At 39.3% G+C, this 26,002-nt stretch overlaps 2 protein-coding genes across 3 annotated transcripts in view; both read right to left on the reverse strand.

The window, feature by feature from the left end:
- MCM9 (minichromosome maintenance 9 homologous recombination repair factor) overlaps positions 1–5,174 on the reverse strand; it is a 49,900-nt gene extending 44,726 nt beyond the window's left edge. The window contains exons 1-2 of the mRNA XM_075145734.1: positions 4,819–5,174; positions 576–892 (exon numbers count right to left, since the gene is read on the reverse strand). Of these exons, the coding sequence (XP_075001835.1) occupies positions 576–892; positions 4,819–5,128 (627 nt within the window). The 5' untranslated portion in view covers positions 5,129–5,174. The remainder of the gene's footprint in view (positions 1–575; positions 893–4,818) is intronic.
- Positions 5,175–12,222: 7,048 nt separating this feature from the next.
- FAM184A (family with sequence similarity 184 member A) overlaps positions 12,223–26,002 on the reverse strand; it is an 80,462-nt gene continuing 66,682 nt past the window's right edge. For both annotated transcript variants that reach the window (XM_075145742.1, XM_075145741.1), the window contains 6 exons: positions 24,371–24,555; positions 23,732–23,878; positions 20,645–20,762; positions 19,823–19,927; positions 16,030–16,232; positions 12,223–14,310 (listed from right to left, as the gene is read on the reverse strand). In XM_075145742.1, coding sequence (XP_075001843.1) covers positions 14,229–14,310; positions 16,030–16,232; positions 19,823–19,927; positions 20,645–20,762; positions 23,732–23,878; positions 24,371–24,555 — 840 coding nt within the window. In that variant the 3' untranslated portion in view covers positions 12,223–14,228. The remainder of the gene's footprint in view (positions 14,311–16,029; positions 16,233–19,822; positions 19,928–20,644; positions 20,763–23,731; positions 23,879–24,370; positions 24,556–26,002) is intronic.

The following is a 26,002-nucleotide window of genomic DNA, read 5'->3' on the forward strand; positions in this document are numbered from 1 at the left end:
CTTATTCTCAATTTTCATACAGTGCAGATTTTCTTGTGCTAGTTTTGTTTTAGCTATGCGCTATTGCAAAAAGAGGCCTGATTATTTCTTACTCCTCCAGCTTAGCTGTACTTCCACCCAGGGCTACTTTCAGAAAAACGAATGCAAATTCTGTGAGGAGCACATATTCAATAATTGTTGAATTCAATATTAGCTGAAGGGAACAGACATTTGCAGACACCATGTATTGACGATACTGCACCGCTACAGCTGGCCTTGGCCACCACTGGGCTAACTTTAGTCCTTAGAGAAACAACACAAACTTGGTGTTATAAGGATTAAGCACGGAAATTTAACCTATGCATTGATCCCGGGTGTTTTGTACGATCTGGAATGGAGTTACCTAATAATGGAAGTCTAATCAACAACTTAATTCTGACATAAGCATGAACAGTTTCACTAAAATTAGCGGCGTTACCTTATTCCAGCAGGAGATCAAGCCCCCAAATGCCTTCTTTAGTAAGTTAATTCTTTTTGTACTTGAGACATCTATACCTTAATACCCTCCCTTTTTTCTCCATCTTATTTTTTTTTACCTGTTCCTGAATTTTGATTTCTTGATAGTCTCTGCAGCAGGTAGGAGAAGAGGTTGTTCCAGAGAGACATGTGAACTTGGTTGAGTTGCAGCCTTCTTCATTAAGACAGGCTGATGGACGACAGAATGCGTAGTACTGTTCAAAGTCAGCCTTGACGACAAACACATGCTTGCACTTATTGCAGATATAACTCCGTTCAAACTCCAAAACTTTCACCAAACTGGTACGTATGACAGTCCCAGTAACAGACAAAAAGTGACCCACATCCCTGGTTTTAGGAATGTGCTCTCGAGTCAGCTCTGGGCAAACGGGCAAACCTGTTAAGCAAAAATATGTGCAGCATAAGGCTATGCATATAAAACATGGACTTACAATGCAGTTAAACAGAAAGACTAGAAAAAATGCCAGACATATTAACAGTAGCCATTGTTATTACTTTTTCATAAACATGATTCAACAATTCATCTGTTGTACCATAAAGCTGATTCACTGGCCTCAGATAGTGAAAAACGTCAGACACTGAGCACTAACAGAAAATGTTGCCATTTTACTTTTCTGCTCTTGCCAAGGGCTGAATAGTCATGAGCAGTTTCCATTCATGGAAATAGCTCCCGATGTTCTCAGATCTATTTATTTAATTTAAATGATCTTTTGGCAAATGCCGTTTATTCTACAACTGGTTTATCGGAATTACGAAATTTTAGTTATGCTACTTAATCGTGGTTCAATGCTACTCCCACATTTAAACAAGTGTAACTCTTAATCTTATGTGAATTCTCAAGTCTAAGCAACTTTAAAATTCATCGTCAGTGAGCATTTGACCTTAAATCCACATTGCATACCAGTAAACCTCAAGCACAAGGAAGACAGCATAAAAAGGATATAAAGGGGTTATGAACACAATCAAAGCAAATTCACTTGCACGTTCAAATGAATAGTGACAGAACATTTTCGTGGCACTTGTTCTCCTTTAATTCCCCCCCAACAGCCAGTTCTGTAGTGTACTGATCCCGCTCCCACGTTCACCATGTGGCCGTCACTTAGTACCACAGCAGCTGAAATCCTCAGGAAGATTAATCTACTTCAACAGCCTACAAAGTCTTTGTAAAAATAAATGGTCTCTGAAATGCACACCTGAGGATAGCATCAAAATATTGCCTCTTCAGGAGTTAGTATATGAACTACAAGATACTAATAATTATCAACTTAAAAAGAAATTACCTACTCTTAAAATAATTTCTTAGCTTTATTTCCAAAATAAAGCTAGGAAACACAGACGTAAAACAATAAATCTGCTGGAAAATGATGATTTTAAAACTATTGTGCATTTAGGTCAAATCTTCTTAGTAGCCTTGGCTGCTAAAAAAAACCCATCATATATTTATTTCAGTGTTTCCAAAACCAAATGCTTTATTTCAGACATGCTGAAACATTCTGTTTTGATGCTTTTAAGCAAAGTGTTTGACGTTTTGCATTTGTTTAAAGAAAATATTTTAAAATATTAAGCTAATTTAAAAGGTAAAAGAATAAAGTAAAAAAAAAGTAAAGTAGAATGGAATTAGGTAATCTGCAAAAGAAATAAAGTATTATGTAGAACTGCAAACAAATTTTTCTGGTTGACTGTAACAAAGCTATTTACATATTCTACCAAAACTGCTGAAAATTCTTTTTCTCCCACAGGTTTGCATTTCTATTCAGTTCAGGCAAAAAAAGATAAAATCCATTATTTTTCCAACTGTTTTGGCATCCTTTTTTCCCAGCTCAGTATTGGTGCAGCTCAACAACCTTTGCAAAATACAACACATCTTACACTAGAGAGAGCTACAGCACTGTTCTCAGGATATATGATATGATCATCTCTGTGAATACTAAAGAGACAAGAGTCTGGACAGAGAAAAAAAGAGCCTTCATGCCGATCGTATTAGATGGCTTGACAAACTCTTTATTTGAGTATGTGCCTCTTTGAATCAGCTTTACTATATTAGTAATAATGTGTAAAACTGAACTATTAGAAGCAGCTTAGCCATCAGTAACAGACACAGCGATGCTGAGGCTAATGGTAAGTAAGGAAAAATCTTTTAACAGATTTGTAGCAAAAGGAGAAGTTACACAATCAAATTCCTACAATGATAAAATTCAGATAAAGGACTTCATCTTTTACTTTCTTCAATGAACCTCGGGTAACCATCCATTATTAATCACTGCATATTCACACTCCCCGAGTCCTTCTTTGAACTCCTAGACGCCCTGTCCATATTGGTATGAGTGTGTTAAGATTGCATTCTTATACCTAGCATAAGCAAAAACACTTTTCCTCACTTCAGTCCAAGCCTGACATGCAGATCCCCTCGGTCCCACTCCAGGTAGTTACCTGCCGCTCCCACCAAGAAGAGCGCACCACCTTCTCCTCATTCCCGTCTGACGTGGGAATGGGAAGCGGCATTCCAAGACAAGAATCCTGAAGGTAATCAGAACTCAGCATCCACTTAAAAGGTAACAGCATCATGGGAAAACTTGCGTGGAAAAAAGCCTACAGATCATTTAGCTTACTGCTTTTGTTTCTTCAGCAGACAGCCTTTTGGTGATACAGAACATAAACCAAACTACATGGACAGATGTTCTTTTGATCCAGCTGGACCATACAAAGATAACTACTCCCCGCTCTTCATCAGTTTCCCACCTGTTTAGTGATGGGTTAATTTGTGAGTCTGCCGACTAACATCTTCCATCAATGATCAGACAGACTTGCTTTTACTAGTTATTAAAACTATTTGATCAAATGGGGCTAATTTTGCCTGAGGTTGATTGGGGAATATTCAGACAAAACATCACTGTGGGAGGAATGGTCAGCTCTAGCAACAGGCTGATAATAGGAGCAGGAATGTCTTAAAGACACCGCTACTCATGCAGCGATCATCTGCCCCTTGCTTTACTCCTCCTAATACTTCCTGGTAGCTTATAAAATAATCACACTTGGAGTAAAAATAACTCTGTTTTGATGCTGAAGCTCTGAATGATGCAAATGCATCCTAGAACACTAGGGGGAACATTTTAATTCACTCCAACTTTTATAGGTACAGGGAAATGCCTGATCTTTCAAATTTTAGTACAACACAGAGGCCATCCTTTTATACCACATACTTAGTAGTTGTATACAAGCTCCATAACACATAAATAGGTAGCAAGCCTTTTCCCCCACCCCCTAAAAACCTTGAGAAAATAGCATTATGAGAGCCACAGGCTAATTATATTTCTGATGTATGTGTTTTAATGACAATATTTTTAATGAAACTTACTGGGACAAAACACAGATCTATTTAACAACTGTGATTCATCCAAGTTCAAGCTGCCAAAAGATTGAATGATCACAAACCAGTCCAACACGGGGCAGGGGAGGGAAACACAGGTCACCAGCTCTTGGCTTTGCCGATTAGACAGCTCCAAATGGTTACAATCAGCAATCACCAGAAGGGACTGTGCCACTGCTGACCCAGTTCCCCACAACAGGCAAAACAGGTATTTTAACCCCTGAACCTGCACTCCACACTTACCACACCTCAAAGCTACTAAAAATTTCCTAGTAATAAGGAATAACGGCATATCAACTTGCAGTGAAAAAAAGGACAAAATCCTCTATTAACGATCATGCCTTCCAACAGTTCATTCCAATTCTGTAACAAGTAATTATATAACACTTAAGCATAAAATTTCACAATTTCAGATTAAATTGTTACAAGACAACTCCAAATTTAGACCTTGCCTCTTCCGGGAGATGGCTGGAGCCAATAAAGACCATGAGCCAACTGACATGGTAAAGAAGTCAACCTGTAAGAAAATCTACGAACTACATATCTTCCCCTAAAATTTTTCTTTTCTTTAGACCTTCTGGCTAACAAGAGAAATAATGCGAGACCAGCTGCTGATTTGAGGAGTCTTTTTGCCACACAAAGGCTTCGGTGTACGTCCTGACCCAGCAACAAAAGCCAACCATTGCATGCATGCCATCAGGGATGGCCGCAGCTTTTTTCCGGGTTGGTCTACACAACTCCATGTGTTCGCATGCGATCTTTTCTGTTTAATAAACACCAGCCATTCGCTATTGGTTTAAACACTGAAATAGCAAGAATTAAACTTGCTCCTTCCCTTGACCCCCAATAGTTTGTTATCGAATAAGGGAATTCGGCAACACTGACCAGGAGATGCCCCCGAGGTGCCTCGCTGCCACCCCCGCCCCGCCACTCACCCGAGACCCTGGCATGGAGGTTCTGCTTCACACTGAGCTGCGGAGGCGCCGCGGCGGCCTGCAGCGCTGCCAGGGCAGCCCGGCGCAGCGCGCTGTCGAAAATCGGGAGGACCTCGCTGGGGAAGGCGTTGAAATACTCCCCGATCTCCATGTTGGTCTCAAAGAGCGTCAAGGCGTCGACGATGACGGGATAGTGCGCCTCGTCGTCGGCCTCCCTCAGGATGCCCAGGATGTCATCCCTGTGGTGCTCCAGCACGTAGGACTCGAACACCTGCCCGATGAGGTTCACCTGATCCGCGCTCAGCACCATGTTGCACCTACACGCAGGCCGGCCAGACAAAGCGGTTACAAAGCCAGGCTTCCCGGTAAGGGGACGCGCCAAGCGGAAAACTTACTTTTCGCTCGAAAAACCCCATCACGGAGCCAGGCGGGAGTAGGGCGGGGCCGGCGCGTGCGCGCCTAATGAGCGTGGGCAACGGCACCCTGTTACGACGCGCTCGCACCTGCCGGCCGGCGGCCCGCCGGGCTCGCGCCGCCACGCGCCGCCCGCCGCCTCTCACAGACGGCTCCCGCCAACCAACCGCCCCGCCCCGCCCCGCCCCGCCCCAGCCAGCCAATCAGCCCCGCCCCGCGTCAGTCAGTCACTCCCGTTCCGCCCCCCGCCAGCCAGTCAGCCAGTCACCCCCGCAGTGAGTGGAGGGCTCCGCGGGGCCGCGCTTCTCAGGTCCGCCGGGACAGGCAGGGTGGCGAGGACCGGGCGGTTTCCGGGTGGGGCTTTTCTCCCCGTCAGTGCCGGAAAGCGAAGCGGCCCGGTGACCCGCTCCTTCGCTCGCTTGGCGGGGGATGAGGGGAGGCCGCAGCCGCTTGTCCCGCCCCGCCCCAGGCGGCGGAGGCGCGGCGCTCTCCGCAGCGCGGAGCCAGGCCTCCAGCTCCCGCCCCAGCCGCCGCTAGCGCGGCAAGTTTTGAACGCGGCGAGGCCGGGGTAGGCCGGGCGGGATCGGCAGTGCGCCGCCTCGGCCGCCCGCCTGCGGAGCGCTGCCCCAGCCGCGTCCCGTCCTGTCCCGCCTCGCCTCCGGGCGGCGGGGGCCGCGGGTGCGCTCCCCGCGCCCGCACCGGCGACCCCGCCGGAGCCTGTGTGCGGGGCCGCCCCCGTACCCGCCAGGCGGAGGCGGGCAGCGCTCCGCGGCCACCCCGCGCCCGCTCGGTACCTGCAGCGCCGGCCGCCACCCCTCGCCCAGGCTCCCGCCGTTGCCGCGCCGCGCGGAGGCGGTGGCCGCAGCTCCCTCACCCGGCAGGAGAAGCGACTCCGTCCCCGCCCCCTCCGCGCCGCTCCACGCCCGGGCCCGGCGGTCCCCGAGCGCGGCGGTGGGGCGGAGAGCGGCCGCGGAGCCGCCAGCCCGCGGGGCTGGGCCCGGGCGGGGTGTGTGTGTGGGGGGCGCTTCTTTCCGGTGCCTCCGCGGCTGTGGTGTGGGGACGCGCTACTTCCGCAGGGCCGCCGCGGCTGCGGGAGGGCCGGTCCCCCCGGGAGCAGCTGAGGGGCGGTGTCCGGGCGCGCTGCGTGGAGAGGAGGGCGCCCCGTGGGTACGGGGGGTATCCCAGCGGCTCCGCGTCCCGTGAACAAAAGATACACCGGTTTTTGTTTCAACGGTGCTGTACGCTGCTGTTTGCCTAAATATCTCTGTCACTGCTCCCCCATTAGAACACGGCTGCTCCGGTATACAACACGGGAGGATTGCAAGTCGGGGGGAAAAAGGGGTGCTGTGCAGCAGGGGTAGCCCCGAGGTAGCTGAAGCTCGTATCCGCTGCTGCTTCTGCGACCGCCCCCCGCCCCGGGTTTACAAGAGGGGTGCTGTGCAGCAGGAGTAGCCCCGAGGCAGCTGAGGCTCGTATCCGCTGCTGCTTCTGCGACCGCCCCCCGCCCCGGGTTTACAAGAGGGGTGCTGTGCAGCAGGAGTAGCCCCGAGGTAGCTGAAGCTCGTGTCCGCTGCTGCTTCTGCGACCGCCCCTTGCCCCGGGTTTACAAATCCCCTGAAGTCTAAATTTGGCTTCTTTAAACCGAGCTGCCTAACAAACCAGTCAATTCCCCCTTCTCCGTGAGGGCACGTCATTGCAAAGTCTGAGGAGTTTGGGGATTTTATTTTTAATATACCCAGAAAATAGGGTTTTTATCTTTTAAATAGTTACTTATTTCCAAATTGAGTCCCAGGCATAAGGAGTGACACTGTCACGTCTTGTGATATCACAGAGAATAACTTAATGCCTCCTTAACGTCAAAGTGTTTGAAGGATCTTAAAACTTCTTTACTGAGCTCCTCACTCCCAGGACCTCCCATTGTTGGCTTGTATTAATGATGAATTATTGATATGCAATCAAAACAAAAATCACTGCCCATGTAAGATCTTAACTGAAAAGTACAATACTATCACCAAGGTATTAGAACTGTGCCAATAGTTCTATAATAAAAAGATAGCAGAATAATTTTTTGTATTTTAAAACAAATTTTTAGAGTTGGTGGAGGGGAAACTCAAGAGTTTTCAAACAAAAAATACCCTTTAGATGCCTTATTTTCAAGTTATGATGTATGGCTTCAATATGTAAAGTAACTGCCTTACCTGCCTTAATTAAACTAAGATAATTAATTTGAATGTCTAACATGTTTTTCTCCCAATCATATTTAAATATGTGATCTTAATGAATAAGAAAGTTACAGCGATAGCTCTGTTAACTATATTGAATATCTCGCCATCCATGAGTTGATCCGAGGAACGTTTGGCCAGCAGAGAAGGGAAGGGTCTTGAAATGTTTGGGCAAAAACTTCTTGGTGGAACTGTGGGTGCTTTAAGTCACAAATCGCATTTCTCTGAATTGCTACTCCATAAGCTGTCGGAAGAGGATTCCTGCACATGACTCTTGTCTGGTAAATCAGTGGGTAGAACTTCAGTTATCTCTCCTGCATTGTTTGCAAATACAAACTTCTTCAGATTATTCATAGATGTTGCCTAAATCCTCATCTGAAGGAAACAGTGTTTACAACAAAAGTCTAAGACTGCTTCAGGAGGTTATGAAGAGGAAATGTTTTAACCCTTAGATATGTCTTTACGAGCAAAAAACATTTTGCTTTATAAAATGGTCTTATTCCAACCAATTGAATGGATATGGCTGCAAAAGCACTGCTGAGATCTGCACCTAATAGATAAATTGATCACTCTGAAAATTCAAAACTATTTCTGGTAAAGATTATCCTGCGTGAAGTGTCAAGCAAGCCCTGTCTCCGCAGCATGCTTTCAGTGTCAACTTAATTTATGGTGCTGTCTTGCAAGGTACCAAAACCAGGCTGCTTTTTTCTAATGATGAGATGCAGCTATTTCTAGACGTTTGTTAGATCAGCGCAGTTACCTGGCTTCTGGTACGGCAGAGCTGCAATCTTTGTGCTTTCCTGGAGGTGTCCGTCTGTGCTTCCTCAGGCTCTGCGTTTTGTAGGCCTAAGCAACTAGAGCAACAGGATGGAAAAGAATGTAGCAGCCTGCAACTAGAGCAGCTAATTACAACTACAGAGCAAGTAACTGATACTGGTGTAAAAGGCTGCAATTAGATAGTGGTTCCTACAAGAAAGAAACTAAAGTATTTATCATTTTATTATTATCTAATAATAACTAGTAACAGCTATGTGCTTAGCTGAGTAATGAAGAAATGTTTACTCAAGAAAGTCGTCATCCAAAAAATGCTTCACGCCCATTTGAAAATCCATGAGGTAGCCCCTTTTGAAATCATGGTGCAAAATAGGACAAGAACAAGTAATTCTCTCCAACAAGTGGATGGAGACAGTGCTGGCAGTTACCAGCCTGAAAAGCCCTCTCGTCCTGGGCTCAGAACACTTGCCTGCTTTCTCTCTGCTTTCCACTTTGAATGGCTCTCCTACATAAGCCAGTATTGCTGGTTTTGCTTTCAGGTCACTCCTGATAGTCTTGTGGGGTTATGAAGAAAAAGGCGAAGACTGAAAACTCCTCTGTTTCTCATTTTTACAGAATATAGTGTGTGGCCTCAGCCTGGAAATGTCCCAGGAGAGTACAGGAACTGCCTGCTTAATGCTGTGGTCGGGGTGGCTGGTACACATCCCACTCCAGCGTGCAATTGGGACACTGCCGGCAAGGCTGCACGAGTGCTGAGAAGGGCTCATGGATCCCACAGGTTAGGTACAGATTTAGACTAAGCAGCGTGAGTGTGGTTGAATGTTCATGTGACCGTAAAACTTAGGCCTCAGTCTCTGCCTAAGGCATGTCTGTTGCCAGCCGTGACAGAGGCTGCCTGTGGTGGTTACAGCCTGAGGTGTGCTGACTCTTCTCTGTGCCCAGCCGTCACACTGATGATCTATAGCTGAAGTTAAACAGCTATAGTTCCAGCTGAAGACTCCGCCGCTCTCTAAACTTTGTTCGTCTGTCAGGTTGAACGTGGAAGGCCTGATAATTTCCAAGAGTACTTACTGTCATAATGAAGCCAGATTTTGGTAGTCATTATTGAATTATGCTTTTATTTTCTTAAGCTTGGCTCTTCTTGTTCCCTAGCAACATCGCTGTCAGTGCTGCTGGCAGAGCTGCTTCTCGTGTTCAGCCAGCTGTTTGTTGTGAACAGGCCTCTATACCATACTTAACTCTGAAAATAACTGAGTTGCCTTAGTGACAGGCAGTTTATTAACTCATCCTATGCAGGATTCTAGAGTGGATCAGTGGTTCCCTCATAGGTCCCATTGTTGACCTAGGAACTTGCAGTGCAGTTTGTACAGTCAACAAAACTTGAGTGGTCTAATTGTGTATGTGATTGAAAATGATAAATTTTAACACAGTTGTGCAGTAAAAGAGCCCAATGTCGAGCCCAGCAAATAACAAGTTCTATTATTAAGAGAAATGGAGTTCAGCAGTCGGTCATGCCGAAGAGGAAAAGTTCTGTTTCAGCTTGGCTGCCTGGTTTTGTTATGTGATCCCAGTACTATCCACAGGTACTTCCAATTACTGTAGCGTGTCTAAAGAAATGGATATTTATTTATATGACCAAAATACACTGCAAAGTAAATTAGCTTTAGAACTGCAAGCTGATTTCTGTATATAACTGTACATGGAAATGAGTCATATTGCCATTTAAAGACTGCGCTAGGGAATGTATACATAAATAAAATTGATAGAATGCCCAATGCCCAAAAGTAGCTAAACAACAATACTACAAATTAGAGATTTGCCTTCATTATAGTAAAAAAAGGTTTAGCATTTGCCTGTAAAGAATAGTAACAGTTCTGTATTGGACTACATTGAACACACCAGGAAAAAAGCAACAGAGCAACAGAACTCCTAGGGTTCCTCACACCTAAATTTAGGCAACCAAGGCACTTACATTTGTTGTTGCTCTACTCTCTTTATGCAATCAAGAGAGATAAGTGGGCTGGTTCACCCTTGAAGCTGCCTGTTGACTGCAGAGGAGGTTGAAGATCACTATTTTCTTAAGTGACGTGACTCAGTCATTTTCCTTCTAAGGGAAGTAAATTATAGCAAAGGAGGAAAACTTGGGGTCTAATCTTCTCAATGCAGAATTAGTGAAATTTACTTGTGTATAGCACTAGGATCATGTAACAAAATTCACATGTAACTTAAAATAAATCTTACACAAGCAAGGGATTGCTCTGACGTCATGATCAGGTCTGATTTCTAATATTATGAGTGAAGTCTCCCGATAATCATTAGGCATTCCTCATGTCCTGTAGTTTTTAAATAGAGTTTCAGAGTAAGACTAAAACTGGGAAAAAAGTGAATGACCATTAGTCAAAAGTTAATATCGGGATTTTCTAGTGATGGTTACTGGGATAGTGTATTTGTTAACAATTTAGGGAAAAGAAAGGACCCCAATTTTTTTTCAGCTGCCACACCAGAAAGGCAAGTGCTGCAACATGGGCTATTGCTCAGAATCCCTCCATGTTCAGTTACAGGAATGGAAGCATTTTTCCTCCAAGAGACTGCTGCTTTCAGTTTTGAAGTGCAACTCATCAAAGGAGGTCATTTGTGGAAACGAGTTTTCTAGTCTCAAAAAGTAGGAAAGTTTAGGTCCAGAGACTACCTACATCACGAGTGAAAAAATTATATTCTGCTTTAAGAATTAAAAAAAAAGATTCTTGCAGCATTACAGAAAATGTTTAGGAAGAAAAGAGGTGTATATATATATTAAAAAAAAAAGACAAAAACACCCCTAAATATTCTATATTCTTCAGTTTTATAATACATAGATATTCTTACTTTTTAAAGTGATCAAGGATTACAAATCTGACATTTAATTTTAATTTAAATGTGTACATGTTAAATGTAGAACTCCTCAAACCAGTTGGAAAATAATCCAAGTTTTTTCTTCCAAAATAACAGATCATGAGAAAAACAGAAGTGAAAATTTATTTAGACTAAATTAGAATGTTAAAAATTCTATAATATTGACCCACATAATTTATTGCCAGTACTTCTCATAGGATTAATATTTTCCTTGAAGTCTCAGGTAAACATAGTACACATATGCTGAAGTGACTGAAAAAATGCAAAAGGAAGAAGTCAATCTGATAAAGCGATGTCTATGTTGGCACTGATTGCAGCTTTGTTTTCAACCATCTTTGGGCTTTTTTTTCCCAAGTATACCTTCGGGATACAATTCGTGCTGCAGCAAAAAAGCCATGCAGTTCTCGGGACATAATTCTTCCCTGCGCTATGAGATCATGTCAGATGGGTCAGCTAGAGCAGTTTTTTGCTAACCTGGTAAATTCACTGGCATTCAAACTCTTATCACAGAAGTAAATGGAGGAATCCAAACTGAAGGGCCGAACCTAGCCTTAAGACTGATTATTACGGTGACGTTCTGATGAAATGTAGGATTCTTCTGTATTTTGCCTCTGTATCAAGTATAGCCTGTTACTTCCTTCTTCCATTGGAAAACGAAGTAAGGATTAAAATATTGCATTCTTTATTGTTTGCTCTTTGACCTTTTATTGTTCTTTCTGAATAAAACTAAAGGGTTGGGGGAATTAGTTACACTAAGTGCTGATAATGAGATTTAATGTGTCAGAGTGCAGAAAGATAGCTCCTGAGAGCCAAAAGATTCTCCCACGATTGTAAATAATACTATGCAACTTCACACCAATTCTGTACCTCCTTACTCCGAGTTGTCTGTTGAGCTAGGAAAGACTGCATGCATGTGCGAGCAGAGACTTTGCAGAACTCTCTGCACAACTGGACTCGTGAATATGTGCACTTTTAGCTTTTTCCAGAATACCAGATACTGCAAAAATCAGGAACACAATGGCATTGTAATAATGCAAGTTCCTGTATTAATCCCAAATGCCAGATATTAACTTTTTTTAGGAATACATTTTGCAGAGTTCTCAGTGCCATTTGGTAGAAAATAAATTTTCTCCTCGTTTCTTCTGGTTGGTTTTGGGCTTTTTTTGTTTGTATGGTTTTTCTTTTTAAGAGACTGATTGGGTAGTGGAACAGCTGCTGACCATGGCAGACACGGTAACTGAGTGCTTAACCTTCTTCTCCCTTCCAAAAGACAAACGCCTACTAGCAAAAAACCAATGGGCACACCTTTTACTGGATAGGTAAAGTAAATGCAGATATTATCATCTTCGGATTACCGTTCAGTTGTTAATTCCATATGTAAAAATGTACAAATGAAGTGGAGGATGGGAGAAAAAGGCTGAGCCCTTGCAGAGCATGCAAGAAAAAATACGCAACACTCACTTCAGAACATTGTAACAAAATGAGCTAGTGTATTTTATTTTGGGTAACAGCCAAGAAATCTGACATTTTGCCCAATATGGCTTTCTTCTAAAAATTAAAAAGTTGCATATACCTACAATTGAGTCCACCAGCTACAGAAAATCTGCTGTATACATCTTTAACCCATGGCCGCATCACCAGAATACAGCTTCCAGTGGAGTTTTCAAGCTGAATTGTAAGATAGAAGTTTTAAAATGTTCATTTAGAAGATTTTATGTTGTTTATACGAAAACATACAAATTTTTCATTTATACATATACTACATATAAAACTCACTGTAATTAGCAAGTATCTTCATCTGGGTATTTACCTTTGTGCATATAGCAAAAAAAGGATGTAGTTAGGGCTTCAGATGAAATACTAAAGTTCAAGACCTTTGCATATGCTAACTAAAACCTTATTCAAATAACTCAAACATTTTTTCCTGCTTTTAAAAGATAAGAGATTCAGCTTAAAAATACATTCATAAAACAAAGAGACAATTTTCTCCCTGAGACTACCAGTGTGAGTTACTTTGTGGTAATCTTTGAATGAAAAAATATAAAAAAGACAGTAAGCTCTAATTTTCTATATGCTGCAGCAAATTTCTTGAGCAACACTGGCATCATAAAAGGTGTAGATTGGAGAATCATGCTCACTAGCTGAAAAAACATTTTCATATATCAGTTTAAGAAGAAGAAAAAACTTTAATACAGACAAGGGAAGGTAATTAAGTTTTAATGAAAAATCTGTATCTGTAGTATGTATAAATGGGGAAAAGTTGGGTGGGTTTTTTTTTTCATTTCAGACATGAATTTTATCCAAAGCAGGACTATATGCTCAAAATGTAGATTCTTCATTTATGCAGAGATACTTAGTACAGTATTCTAAATGTTTCAAGCATGTTTTTGTTAATATTCATAAAAGAAATACATAACTTGTGGGAACAGTTTCTGCTTAAATTCAATGATGAAATGTTTGATTATAACTTAATGGCAAAATCTCATGAGCAACAGGTAAGGAGTCAACCCCCCCAATGAACAGCTCCTGGTTTGTGGCTTTTTTCATCCTCTTGTCAATATTACTCTGCTCTGAAGGCTAGCAGCTACACTAGTTTTATTTCACATTCTTCCTTTTAAATTTAGAGACAGTTCTTAAACTGCTACAAAGTAACAGAATCATTAAACATATCCTGCCCAAATTGGAGAGCGAGCGATATATATATAGTTTTTCCTTTTACAATTTAAATTGTATTTATAGTGACCATGCAATTACGTTATTTTTTGGGGAAAAGCCTTACCTGAAATCAAAGAAAACACATTTATAGGAAAAAGGGGGAAAGCATTATGTTTGTTCTACCAAAATTTATTATGTAGTAATTACAAAGTTTAGATTCTTCCATTTTAAAGAAAAATAATAGCTATAATTACACACATTATATAGTACCATGTCAAGTGATCCAACAAATATAACATGAAATACAGTGCAGTTTCCAATCAGAAAGACAAATACTTTCTCATTCACAGTGTTTGACAAATTACAGGAAAGCTTGTTCACATGAGGGTTTACTTAAGGTCATGCTCTTATAAACAGTCCACATCACGCTGTGCCACAAAAACAAATCATCTCTCAGAACGTGAAGTATCGGGCAAACCACTCCTGGCGTTGTGGATCTGGTGAAGCCACTGGCGAAGCGTCAGTCTGAGGAGGGCTAAATTCACAGAAAGAAAAAAAAAAAAACAATTATCCCACAACTACACAAAAAGTACAAATGTTAGGAGAAAAAAAATCACAGAGAATATTCAGTAAAGAACACAGACTGTTTTTCCGTGGATTAATTATCAGTGTGCCTCAGGACATGATTTAACGTCTCGCTACAGAATCTGTGATCATCCACTCCATTGGAGAGCATCAGCAGCACGGACAAGTCAGCTCAGAAGCCACATTACAGGGTGGGCAAATAATATTTTGGAAAACATAATTTAAATCTCATAAACAGCTGTACGTTTTCAGGAAGAATAAAAAGGGTTTTCTGGAAAAGCGTGACTGTAGAAGGTCCTCTTTTAGCATCCTTTTCCTGTGGTAAAGTTAATTTTCAAAAATATGATGAGAGCATCATATTTGTAGACATGTGCTCACAAAGACTGGTTGGCAACTGAACAAAAATACACACTATTTTAATACTTGACACTGATGACATATATCACTTGCATTGTTCATGCACACATTTAAAATATGCTAATATATTAGGAAAAAAGAAACTGCTGCACTGCAAACAAGATTTGTTTCCCCCTTGAACACTTAAAATTCTCATAAAATGAGCAAGAGGGAATACTTAATTGTGTAATTAAATTTAAATTAGATTTAAGTTCCTTTATCTATAAAAATCAGTAATAAAATAAATCCCTACTGTATTACTGGATAATACAGAGCACAAAACAATTTGGAATGGAAACTCCAGCATCACAGTCCATGAGTTCATGCACATGCATGTTACAGATATCTGAGCACGCTCATGCACATCACATGCACAGGAAAAAATAAGCAACAGTATTTTTTTTATAAAAGATTGTTTTCTTGAAATAGATTGTTTTCCCTTATCTATTTTAGATTCTATTATTTGTTTCCTTTTATAATTAGTAGTCGCTAGGTATGTGGTCTTTTGCATTAAACCAAAAGAGAGAGTAAACAACCAGCTGTGGAACCGGTAATTACACATTGCTTTAATTTGTCAACTTCGAGGTGAGAGATCAGCACCTACTAAATACAGAGTACAGCACTTCAGTGCATTTAATACGTAGGCACATAAAGCCAAAAGATTAAAATCCTGCCTCTAAAATGCCATTTTTAAGTTATTCAATTCGCGATATTACTTTGAGAGAGAATACTGGAGACTTTAATGCTGGTTTTGATCACTGGAAGCTCAGCATTAAGCATCCAAGCATGCACATTTCCTGTTGCTGTAGTAAGGTTACTCCTATGAAAAAATTTGATATAGGTGAGGAAAGGGGAAACACAAAACATTCATGTAGCACAGAAAACAGTTTTCTTGCATAAAAACCATTATCACATAATACCGAATAAAAGAAATTCTGTGCTAGTATCAATTCCTAAATGACAATCGGTAAATAACACAAACATTTAAAACAATTGTTCATATATGTAAACAATTGGAAGCACATGAATTTTGTTAAAGTATCTAAAGAGGTTTTCAAAGTTCAAGACTTATGAAAAAGTGAGAGAATACTTCACATTTCAGCAAGGTCTACAATAAAAAGGAATACTATAAAGAGGTTACAAATATAATGTACCTCTGCAAGGTTCATAAAGCAAGTGGGATTCAGCTCAGTAGGAATGCAAAATTTTCCTGAGTTAAGCAAAAAAAAAAAAAAAAAAAAAGAAAAAAAAAGATTGGTGAGGCAATGCTCACCTCAAAAACGTCTTGGGCTCTTTGGGTGGCATTGGCTGTGGTAGTGGTTTGCTGCTGTTGAACTCAATATCGTGGATGGGTGAGTTAGGAATGGGGTCCAGGCGGTTAGGATGTCCATTGCCCACCACTCCGCTAGATTCCAGAGCACTTAGATTGGGGACACTCACAAACCTGTTTGTTGATTTATCGTTCTTCTTCTTTTGCTGCATTAAAAACAACAAATGTAAGGAAGGCTTCTTGCACCAGGACAGATGAGGAAATTTGCAAATTTAAAAGTTGTATTGATGGCTGGTTTGGGTTTTTTTTGAAGGAAAGCAATTGGGACAGATTGGGCTTTTTTTCCAAATGTAGTTTTACTATTTGCTTTGACCAGAACTGAACACCACAAATTTTTGCAGAAAAATCAAATTTCTGATCAAGATGATTAAGTTATTAAGACTCAGTGTAATAATCAATCAATATATTATATGAGATCTTCCAATATAATATTTTGCTCTGTTTAAGACATTGGAGATAGGAATTTTTCCACAAAATTGTCATTTAATCTGTTAAACCTTTCATGTTTACTTAAATCTTTTCTTGGTATCAGTGAAACAGCTCTGCTGTCAAATGCAATTACCGGAAATTTCAATGATGAAAAAAGTGAATCTCTCCAACAGGTTTCACCCCATCACTGAGGCACATTTTGGTAACTGGAACATGGAACGTAGAAAAGCGGCTACATTTCTTTTAAAGCGACTACACCCTCATAGTTAGCAAGCATTATAGCAATACTGCTAAAGATAAAAAGATTATTGTATAGGCGTTCAGTCTCTTGCACAAGGAAAAGGCCAGGCTTCTAATGCTACTACAGCTGCCGCTTCTAGACACCAGATGGCACAACTGAACATTTTTCTTTCCTTAGTACTCCCTATACTCCTACTGATAGTATTTCAGGGGACTCAAAATACTGAAGAATTTTATTTTTATATCAGTATTTTACTCTCCATAACACATCATACAAAGGAATCAGTATTTATCCTCTCTATTTTTATAGATATTTTAATGTAGAAGGATACTTCAAATAATTCTATAGCTTTTTAAAAATAGCTGTGTGACAGAACGCCATGTGTATTTTCTGACTTCAATCAAATATTCCATGTCCACAATAAAAGGATTTTTGAATGAATGGATTCATTTATTCTCATGAATTATGTATTATTTGAATAGATAATAAATACTTTCATTCAATTACATATATGCAACCCTAACAAAGCAGCTAGGAGAACAATCCCCTAAGGGCTTATGAACCACACAAATTTGAATGAAATAAAGTGAAAGACAAGTGGAATCTGATGTTGTTTCTATATAATATTTTCCAGCAGAATTCCACTTGAATAGAGCAGCTCTTCTCTTTCAAGGATGGGCACAAGTTCAAAGGGAGACAAACAGAGAGTCCTATTGTTTGTTTGTACTTTCTTCTGTTTAGCTCTCTGCTAGCTTTGATTTCAGTGCCTGACCTCTCCAGAGTTGGCAGATGCAAATGCTACTAATTGTAGCCACACTGGTGGATGTGCTTGTCAAAATACAATTAAAAAACCCCAACAATTTAACACAAAGCTATAATAGAAAAAAGTCTTTTTTCAGCATCACAGTGAGAGATCATTAGCTGCAAAGGATTAAACTAAGATCCCATACACTTTACTACTTCTGTAGTAGCTGAAGAAGCAAGAAATAACAGTATGGTGGAAAAAATTGTTTGGTAAAAGTAACTAACTGTATGTAAAATACATCTGCAAGGTAATATACACTGTAATTAAAACTGTGTATTAAACACACTGTAGTTATATCTGTGTACTTCATAGGTGGCTCATTTCTGGAAAAGGTACATTATCCATGTAAGTGCTTAGAAAAATACTACAGTTTATATCTTATTCTCTATAAAACAATATATGCTTCTGAAGCAGTCAAATCTGGAGAGACAAAATTGTGTGTATTGTTTCCATGAAATTCATGCAAAGTATTAAGAAACTTCAGATGCAACAATGTAATACTAAACAGATCCATTGCATAAATTAGAGCAGCTGTAATACATACTGCAATGGCTGTAATTTTGCATTAATATGCAAAGCCTCTAGTAACTCATAAATTCTGTCTTTTATTACAAATGAGAATGAGATTTTCAGTTTCTTTGTAATTCATTCTCCAATAACACAGTACATGCTTTGACAAAATAAAGTAACATAATCCACAAGTCATGAAATGAGAGATCACAATGTTCTGGCATACAAGACAGTTTTAAAGTCTAAACAGTTTTAAGTGATAGAAGCATATTATAAAAATATATGAATTATCACTATGGAAATCTGATGTTGAAGTACTTTTCCCAAACACTTCAGATTTCACACAAACCACAAGCTTATATACTTGACAGTTACATTTCACATCTTTATAAATGAGCAGTTCAGATAAAATTCCAAAATTTTCGAACAACCTTTATCGCATAAAAACAAAGCATTCAAATTGTATCTGGCAGTCCTGGTATTGTCTCTGCTGGGCCCAGACTAAGTTCTCTTCTGCAGCTATGCACCAAAGTTAGGCATCCATAGATAAGCTTGAGAGAGCTGCTGGGCTCCTGAAAAACGCAGGAGAATATTGACAATTTGCAGCAGAGTTTGTGCAAAAGTGGGAAGTATGCTGATGTGATGTGAAACTACAATATGGCTTAGCTAAATAACACAGCCTGATCCCAAATAAACGGAGCCAGACCTCCTTTTAAATAATGGAGCCTGAACCTCGATCGCTGAAGCTCTCGGGCATCTGAGCTGCTCATGTTGTGCCCCTTGGGTTACCCTCTGCTTCAGAACCTTACTGAATTCTTCCGCCCCTACAGCTGGGACAAATCTCTTCCCTTTCCACGCAGGTGAAATAACCTACAGGTTATCTCAAAGAGGAAGGAAATGTCAGAGGACTCATTCTTACTCCTGAAGCGGTGAAAAGAAATAGAATTAAGGTACCCTGCCGCAGTGTGTTCATGTTCCTCATGAAGGAATGCTGCTGGCTTTTGAAGTGAGAGGGAGGCTACTATGCCTGCTTGTACAGTAGCCTTCACTGGCTACTGGATGGAGAGAACTGGAAAACGTTGCTACTGAAGTGTTTTCACTGGTATAGGAGGTGACAGCAACTGAGAAGGCTAGAGACTGACTTCTATCTCCTGCTGCCCCACAGTCCACACCTGGTTTGTCACTCCAGTTCTCCAGTATTACTCTGTCTTTCTCCATTCAGACTCGTTCCATGCCCTTCTCATACTCTCCTCCTTCCCCTTTTTACCCTCATTCCCTTCCTTTAGTGTCCTCTCTCCCTCTATCTTTCTAACCTTCTTCCACCCTGAGCACCACCTGAAAAATGAAATTGCCCTTGCACTTTCTGAAATAATCAAGAAAAATTATGAAACTAAAACTCGTTACAGGTGTCACTGTTCTCTATTGTATGCTACAGTCCTGCCCTCTGTTGCCTTTCTGTCACTTTTCTATTTTGATCTTGCAGTTTTGTGAGAAGGAACTGTGGTTTATGTCATACACGTCTAGCAAACTAGGGCAACAATATCAGTGGATCTTTCAACAACACAAAAGAAACAATCGTACACAAAAATAAGTAGAGACAAACGGAAAACTATGTTCCTTGATCTGAACGTGTCTTCTAAGAGTGATATATGTATACACACAGGCACACACACATAGATTTCTTCTTTTTACTATATCCTAAGTTTAGATTTCTTTTTCTTCACTTTAGCAATGAAGTCCATGGAACATACCTTCACCAATGGATTAATAACACCAACATTAGGGCTTGCATTAAACATTTTGTTGTAGTTAGTCTCCCTGTTAACTAGCTCCAGCTGATAGAACTTTTTGTCCTCCTAAAAAGAAGAACAAATAGAAACTTCTTTTTATGCATTTTCAATCAGTTAGTGGCCAAATCTGCCTATAAAATGATCTCAAATAAATTTATGTTTATGTTTCTAAAGAAACTGGTAATTCTAAAAATTGCATTTCATATTTAATATGTTTTATATATTATTATATGTAAATACTAAATAATTTCTATTTATGCAGTTCTGCTGCAGTTCTATGCTCCTGAGAGTGAACATAGCCTAATGGATTATGCACTGGGAAAGACTCAGTATAGTTAACTTCCGATCTCTAATTAATTTGAATTTCCTCATTCCTTCTTGCCTCTGAATCAGGATCTAATCAGACTAATCTGAGTGAGGGTGCTGTGCTTGGAATTTGGGAAGCTCAGTGGATCAGGAAATTGGTCTTAGAAACCTCATAGAAGAGACTATTTCTTATATGGCCTACATGGCTGGCTTATTCCAGGATTGGAGATAGGAGATGTCCGATCAAGGTCATACTGAAATATTTTTTGTAATAATGTATTATGCTTGATTGTGCAAAACTCTCTGTATCTAATTAGTTTTACTCTTATGAGTCATTGGAACTACAGGAATAATGTGTTAAAGAATACGAACAACATGCTAGCAGGATTGGTTCTTTAAATACATTTCAAGTACTTTGAATTACATGAACTTTTATATCTGTCAAGATACTAAACCACGAGAGCATAAAAGTCTTACAATCAATTTCTTTATGAGTTGGTCCCGCTCTGCAATTAGGTCTTTCAGTTCTGAGATAAGCTGCAAGTCTTCTGGTCTTGATTCTCTGTTTTTATATTTTTCTTCCATTTCTTCTAAACTTTATAGGAAAGAAGAATACTCCCTTTAGCCTGATCCAGTGTTAAATGATGAGTGAACAGTCACATCTTTGATTAGTACAAAAGAGAGTTCAGGGAGTAAAAAAAGAAGATGACTTTCTTATCATCTTGAAGTAAATTAATTTCTATGTTATCATTCAGCTTTAGCTAGTTAAAACAAAAAAAAAATCAACAACAACCATAACCTTTGCTCCAGTATCTAATAATCTGGGCAAAATTCTAAAAACTTAACATCCTTTTTGTGCATGCAGTACTAGGTGTTTGAAGAAAGGCCTTTTGGAAGTTAAACTGAAAATAAGGCATTCAAAACCATAACATGGACAGTAGAATTACAGAAGACATAGCTAAGATTGATTCTCATATAAAATATAGGGACTACATTGCACTATATGCAATATTAACGTAAATTTTAAAAGCTAGCAATTCACTTTCTTGATGAGGATAACACACAGTATCATTACTCTTTTTATAGATGGCTACTTTGAATAAAGATGCATGCTTCTGATACTGGAGAAACAGCATAGACAGACAAGGCTGGCACCGTTTTCCTCAGTTCATGTGTGGAACATATTGGGACAAAGATAGCCAAGAACAGGGAAGACTAACAGGTAACTAATTCCTCTCCACAAAAGCAACTTAGTACCGTTAGAGAAGAAATAAAGGAATGAGCTGCAAAAAAAAAGTAGTAACACTTGGATATTAGGATATCTGGATTAAGAGAAATGTCACAATTGAGAAACATTTGGAAAAAAAATAGGAGGAAATTTGAAATGCCTGGTGGAAAAGCATTAAAGGAGAGAAGTGAAATAAGCCAACTGAGAGAGGAATTGTACAAGTAACTGCATAAATCTCCTTGTTTCTTCTTAAAGAACAAGTTTTGAAGACACAACAATTTCAAATGACTGTGTCTCATGATGCTAAACATTGTTCCAAGGGAAACTACTAAAATATTTGTCTCACATATTCAGCCCTCATGCAGATTAGTGAACAAAGTTTCAGAATAGATTCAGGAAATTTAACAAACTTAATGAAAAAAGAAATTAAAAAAAAAAATCCCAAACAAACCCTGAGAAAAATCTACGAATTTAAGTTGTCTCAAACTTAGTTCCACAAGATAGCTGGAAGTAGACATAATTTCTCACTTTAGATAAATATTTTCCCTTCAGAAGCAGCTATGTGATTTTTACTTTGAATTGCATCTGAAAAAACAGTTCATATTAAATTATATTTATAACCTTCAAATAACCTGTACGTAATCTGAGGAGATTATATAATGTATTTACATAAAATATTATGAATGTGAACAACATGACTGTTTATTTGCAGAAAAGGCATTTGACACAGCAGAACAGAAATATGCTCAGCTGGCTTAATTGTTGTGTATACATTTTATGCTGGGTTAAGCTAATGTATACAGATCCCCAGAGCATAGCACATCGTTACGCATAGCTGTTATTTCATTTTCAGATATTTCAGAGAACTGTTTTTTTTCCTGTTTCAAAGAGATAATATGTAATTTAAAGACTCTAGTTGTAAAGCCTCGTTAATGATACCCACTCAATTACTGTAAGATAGATTCTCCGTTTCATAAAGGTTCACAAGGCCATGCTTTAGGTGAGGCTGAACCTGGAAACAGTTACTTAAGAAATAGCTGCATAAAACTCTTCTAGTTTTGGGGTTTTTTTGTTGTTTTTTTTTAACGTAGTTTCCTCTTTTGACAGCTCCTTGCTTCAGTGTAAGTAGAGAGAGATAACGCACTGAAAGCCAGGTCAGGGCACCCTGGATAGTGTTTGCTGTCTTTAGGCCAGTGGCTGCTTCCTCGCAGCTCTAAGTTGAGCAAGAACCAGGAGTAGGGAACCAACTAAATTCAGAAAATTTCAGGACACTAAAAAGCAAACAACTTTCTAGGAGAAAAAGTTAGGTAAACAGTTCCAAAACCTAGTTCTGGTCGCTGCTCATAGGCATGTTTCTCATACAAGATAAATGCAGTAAACAGGAGGTAGTTTACACCTAATTTACTGAATGGCAAGTTACCACATTTATCAGGGCACGAGAGTGTGCATGTGAACTATTACAAGGGAGTAAGATCTAGAATTTTATACCTATCTTATTTGAAGACAATTTCTGAGTGCTCATTATCAAGAAAGAATTAGACACATTTGGGCTTTATTGTCCATTTTTAATTGATATTTACCTAAAAAAGTTTTCTATCGTATACTTAGAACCAATTATTTTCTCTGCCATAAATCTTTTGTGCTGCAAATACAAATCCCTCAGTGATAACTTTGTGTCAGGAAGCCCTCAATGCGCTATGAAACCTCAGCCAGAAACCCTGACCAAATGGGTCACATCACAGACAGAGATAAAGAATGAAGGATGTGGAAGACAGGAAAACACCGGCCAGACGACATGCTACTACATCACTTCTGCCCAGAGGTGGTCTAACCCCAGGTGGCATTTTGACTCAGAGACATTCTAAGTATTGCTACTGTTATGCTCATGTAATCCATTTCAGACACTAATTTTCCTTATGTTAGCAAACCTGAAAAGGTTTGCATCACTCGTGCTATAATCAGACTTCTTAATAGCAAATATTGTACTGTTTATAAACTTGTTGAAGAAACTCTTGTGCTCTCAAAAAAGATGTATCAAAGTTTGAGAAAAAACATTTGAAATAATGTTTTCTGCAATTTTCTAAGAACGGAACAGATTTAATATCCTTCCTACTTGAAATTTTTCAGTCTCAAATCCCTAACAATTTATCTCACTAAACTCCCCTAAAGCTTACAGAATTGTGTTGCCTAAAGAATGCAAGACTAGGCCCTATACTTGATGGAGGTTTTTGCACATCTGCAACTCTGCAATATTTTCAGCAACTTATGGAATACCAGAATAAACTACTCACTCAAACGCAGCTACATACAAATTTTTTTAACACAACAAAACTTACGAAATTTGTAAAGCTGAATTAATTTCCTTGAGCAGCTCTTGGGTCTTATTAAAATCTGCCAGCATGCTTTGTTTCTCTCTGATGTGATCTGCTGTCAAGACATCCAGCTCTTTCTCATGTTTCTTGCTTAAATCTTGCTCATGCATCCTGTTTAATTTATTTTTTGTTAAAAAAAGAGTTATTCTAAGATCAGACTTGTTTGTTCATCATGATTTTCTGCCATACTTCTAATGGCTTTTACACAATATCAGACAACACAGAAGGAATAACTGATTCATCAAAACCCACTACTTACTGTCATCCAATCTTCTAGCTTATTTCATGGAAAATGCATCTCCTTTAATGCTTTTTTAAATAAACAAACATTAATGAATTAAAAAAAAAAAAACCAAAACCAAAAACCAACACTTGAGCAGACTGTTACTAAAATGTATCACTGAAACGCAGCTTAACTGTATGGTAATACTCACTAACTTTGCTAACTATGCTAATGGGCATAGTTTTTTCTAAAGACAACTAAATTATATATAACATCACTTGATTAAGAGGATAAATTAAAAGCTGCAAATGGTAAAATTTCTGAAGTAAAACAATACCTGAAACAATACACATTTGAGTTTAAAGTGGAAAAATTCATACCTGATCTGTTGGTTGGATTCACTGCGTATTCTAAGAACTTCTTTCCCTTTAAACTCTAATTCCTTGGTCAATGCACTTATATTTTCATGAAGATGCAGAATCTCTTTGTCCAGTTCAGCTATATGGTGGTCACGGTGTCTCAGTTCATCTTGTAGATCTGATATTCGGCATAAAAATTCTTTCTCCTACGATATAAGTAGCAGTAGCAAAAAATATTTTCAATAGACTTGTCTCTCAGAAGCACAATACTTGCTGAGCAGAGTAACAGCTGAGCAGAATTTTCCATTCTATAGACAATTTTTTCAGTTTTTGATGCTGACACAAATTTTAATTAAAACTGAGGTGCTTTTTTATTGTGTACAAGTACAAATAAAGAAGAAATCAAAGTTATGTAACAATTTCCATTTGTGAGAAAATTTAAAACCTGTCATAGTCATTGCCTGTTAAAGTTTGCGTAGCTCATCACATTTTCCTTTTGTCCACACATACAACAAAAAACCAGATACTGCTAAGAACAGGGGGCTGGGCATTTAGCATTTTCTACCTCTTCAATAGACGATATAGAGAAACTGTTTTTCCCTTTACAGCCTCATACAATGGGACAAAACAGCTCAAGATGTATGCCCTGCACCAATGAACACTAGGATTCAGAAGTCTCCTATCTTACATATATATAAATAGAAGGGTCATAAATATTTCACAGCAGAATACGTGCTAAATAGTTTATGTAATATTTATATTGTGTCCAATAAATCAATTCTTTTTGCATAAGAAATTCCAATGAAGTCAACATCTGGGAAACTCATCTGGAACCCATCCCAATGGTTTTGATAATGATTTGCCTCAGTTTAGAAAAGGTCCGTAGTAAAATCAACCTTCTTCAGAGCTTTCCATTTCCATCTATTCCACTTCTTACAGTTTCACAATAATTAATGACCATATAGTTTGCACAGATAGAAAATCAGCAGACATTTCAAAGTAGTTTTATGTATGATTGTGTTTTGTGCCTTCATGCATCCAGGAAATACAAATATATCCTAATGCACAAATTTTATAGGACATCTTTAAGAATAGACCTTTAAAAATAACTCTCTACCTCCCTACAGAAAGACTATATTAAAGTTATAAGAAAAAGCAGTGGAAAATTTATATCCACATATTTAAATATTTCAAAAAGTAGCAAATATAATCATCCTGCGCGGACCTCTCTGCATCTAGTTCAGCTCCGATTCTGTGATCCTGAGCATTCTAACACAGGTAAACACAATTAATTAAAGCTCGTGCTTAGCAGATCATTGTACTGAGGCCAAAAGCATATGGCATTTGGTTGGATCAAGCACTTGCTCTTGTACTTTAAACCTTTTTTTTCATCTCCTTTAGGTGTCTGTCACTCTAGGCTTAAACAACATGTGACTGAAACTACATCCTCCTAAATCCTGTCTGTTTTTGTTCACTGCTGAGAGCACCCACATTTTTGCCTCCAGTGCTAACACTTTTAAACCAGCAAGGAAGAGAAAAAGAAGGGCTCATCTTTGACTGTGTCTGTTTTTGTGTAAAGACTATATCCAACTAAACCTGTTTCCTCTGTTAATATATTTCTAAAACCACTCCACCTCCTTGGTGCTGGACTAT

The sequence above is a fragment of the Calonectris borealis genome, chromosome 3 (genome assembly GCF_964195595.1).
Source record: "Calonectris borealis chromosome 3, bCalBor7.hap1.2, whole genome shotgun sequence".
Lineage (NCBI taxonomy): Eukaryota > Metazoa > Chordata > Aves > Procellariiformes > Procellariidae > Calonectris > Calonectris borealis.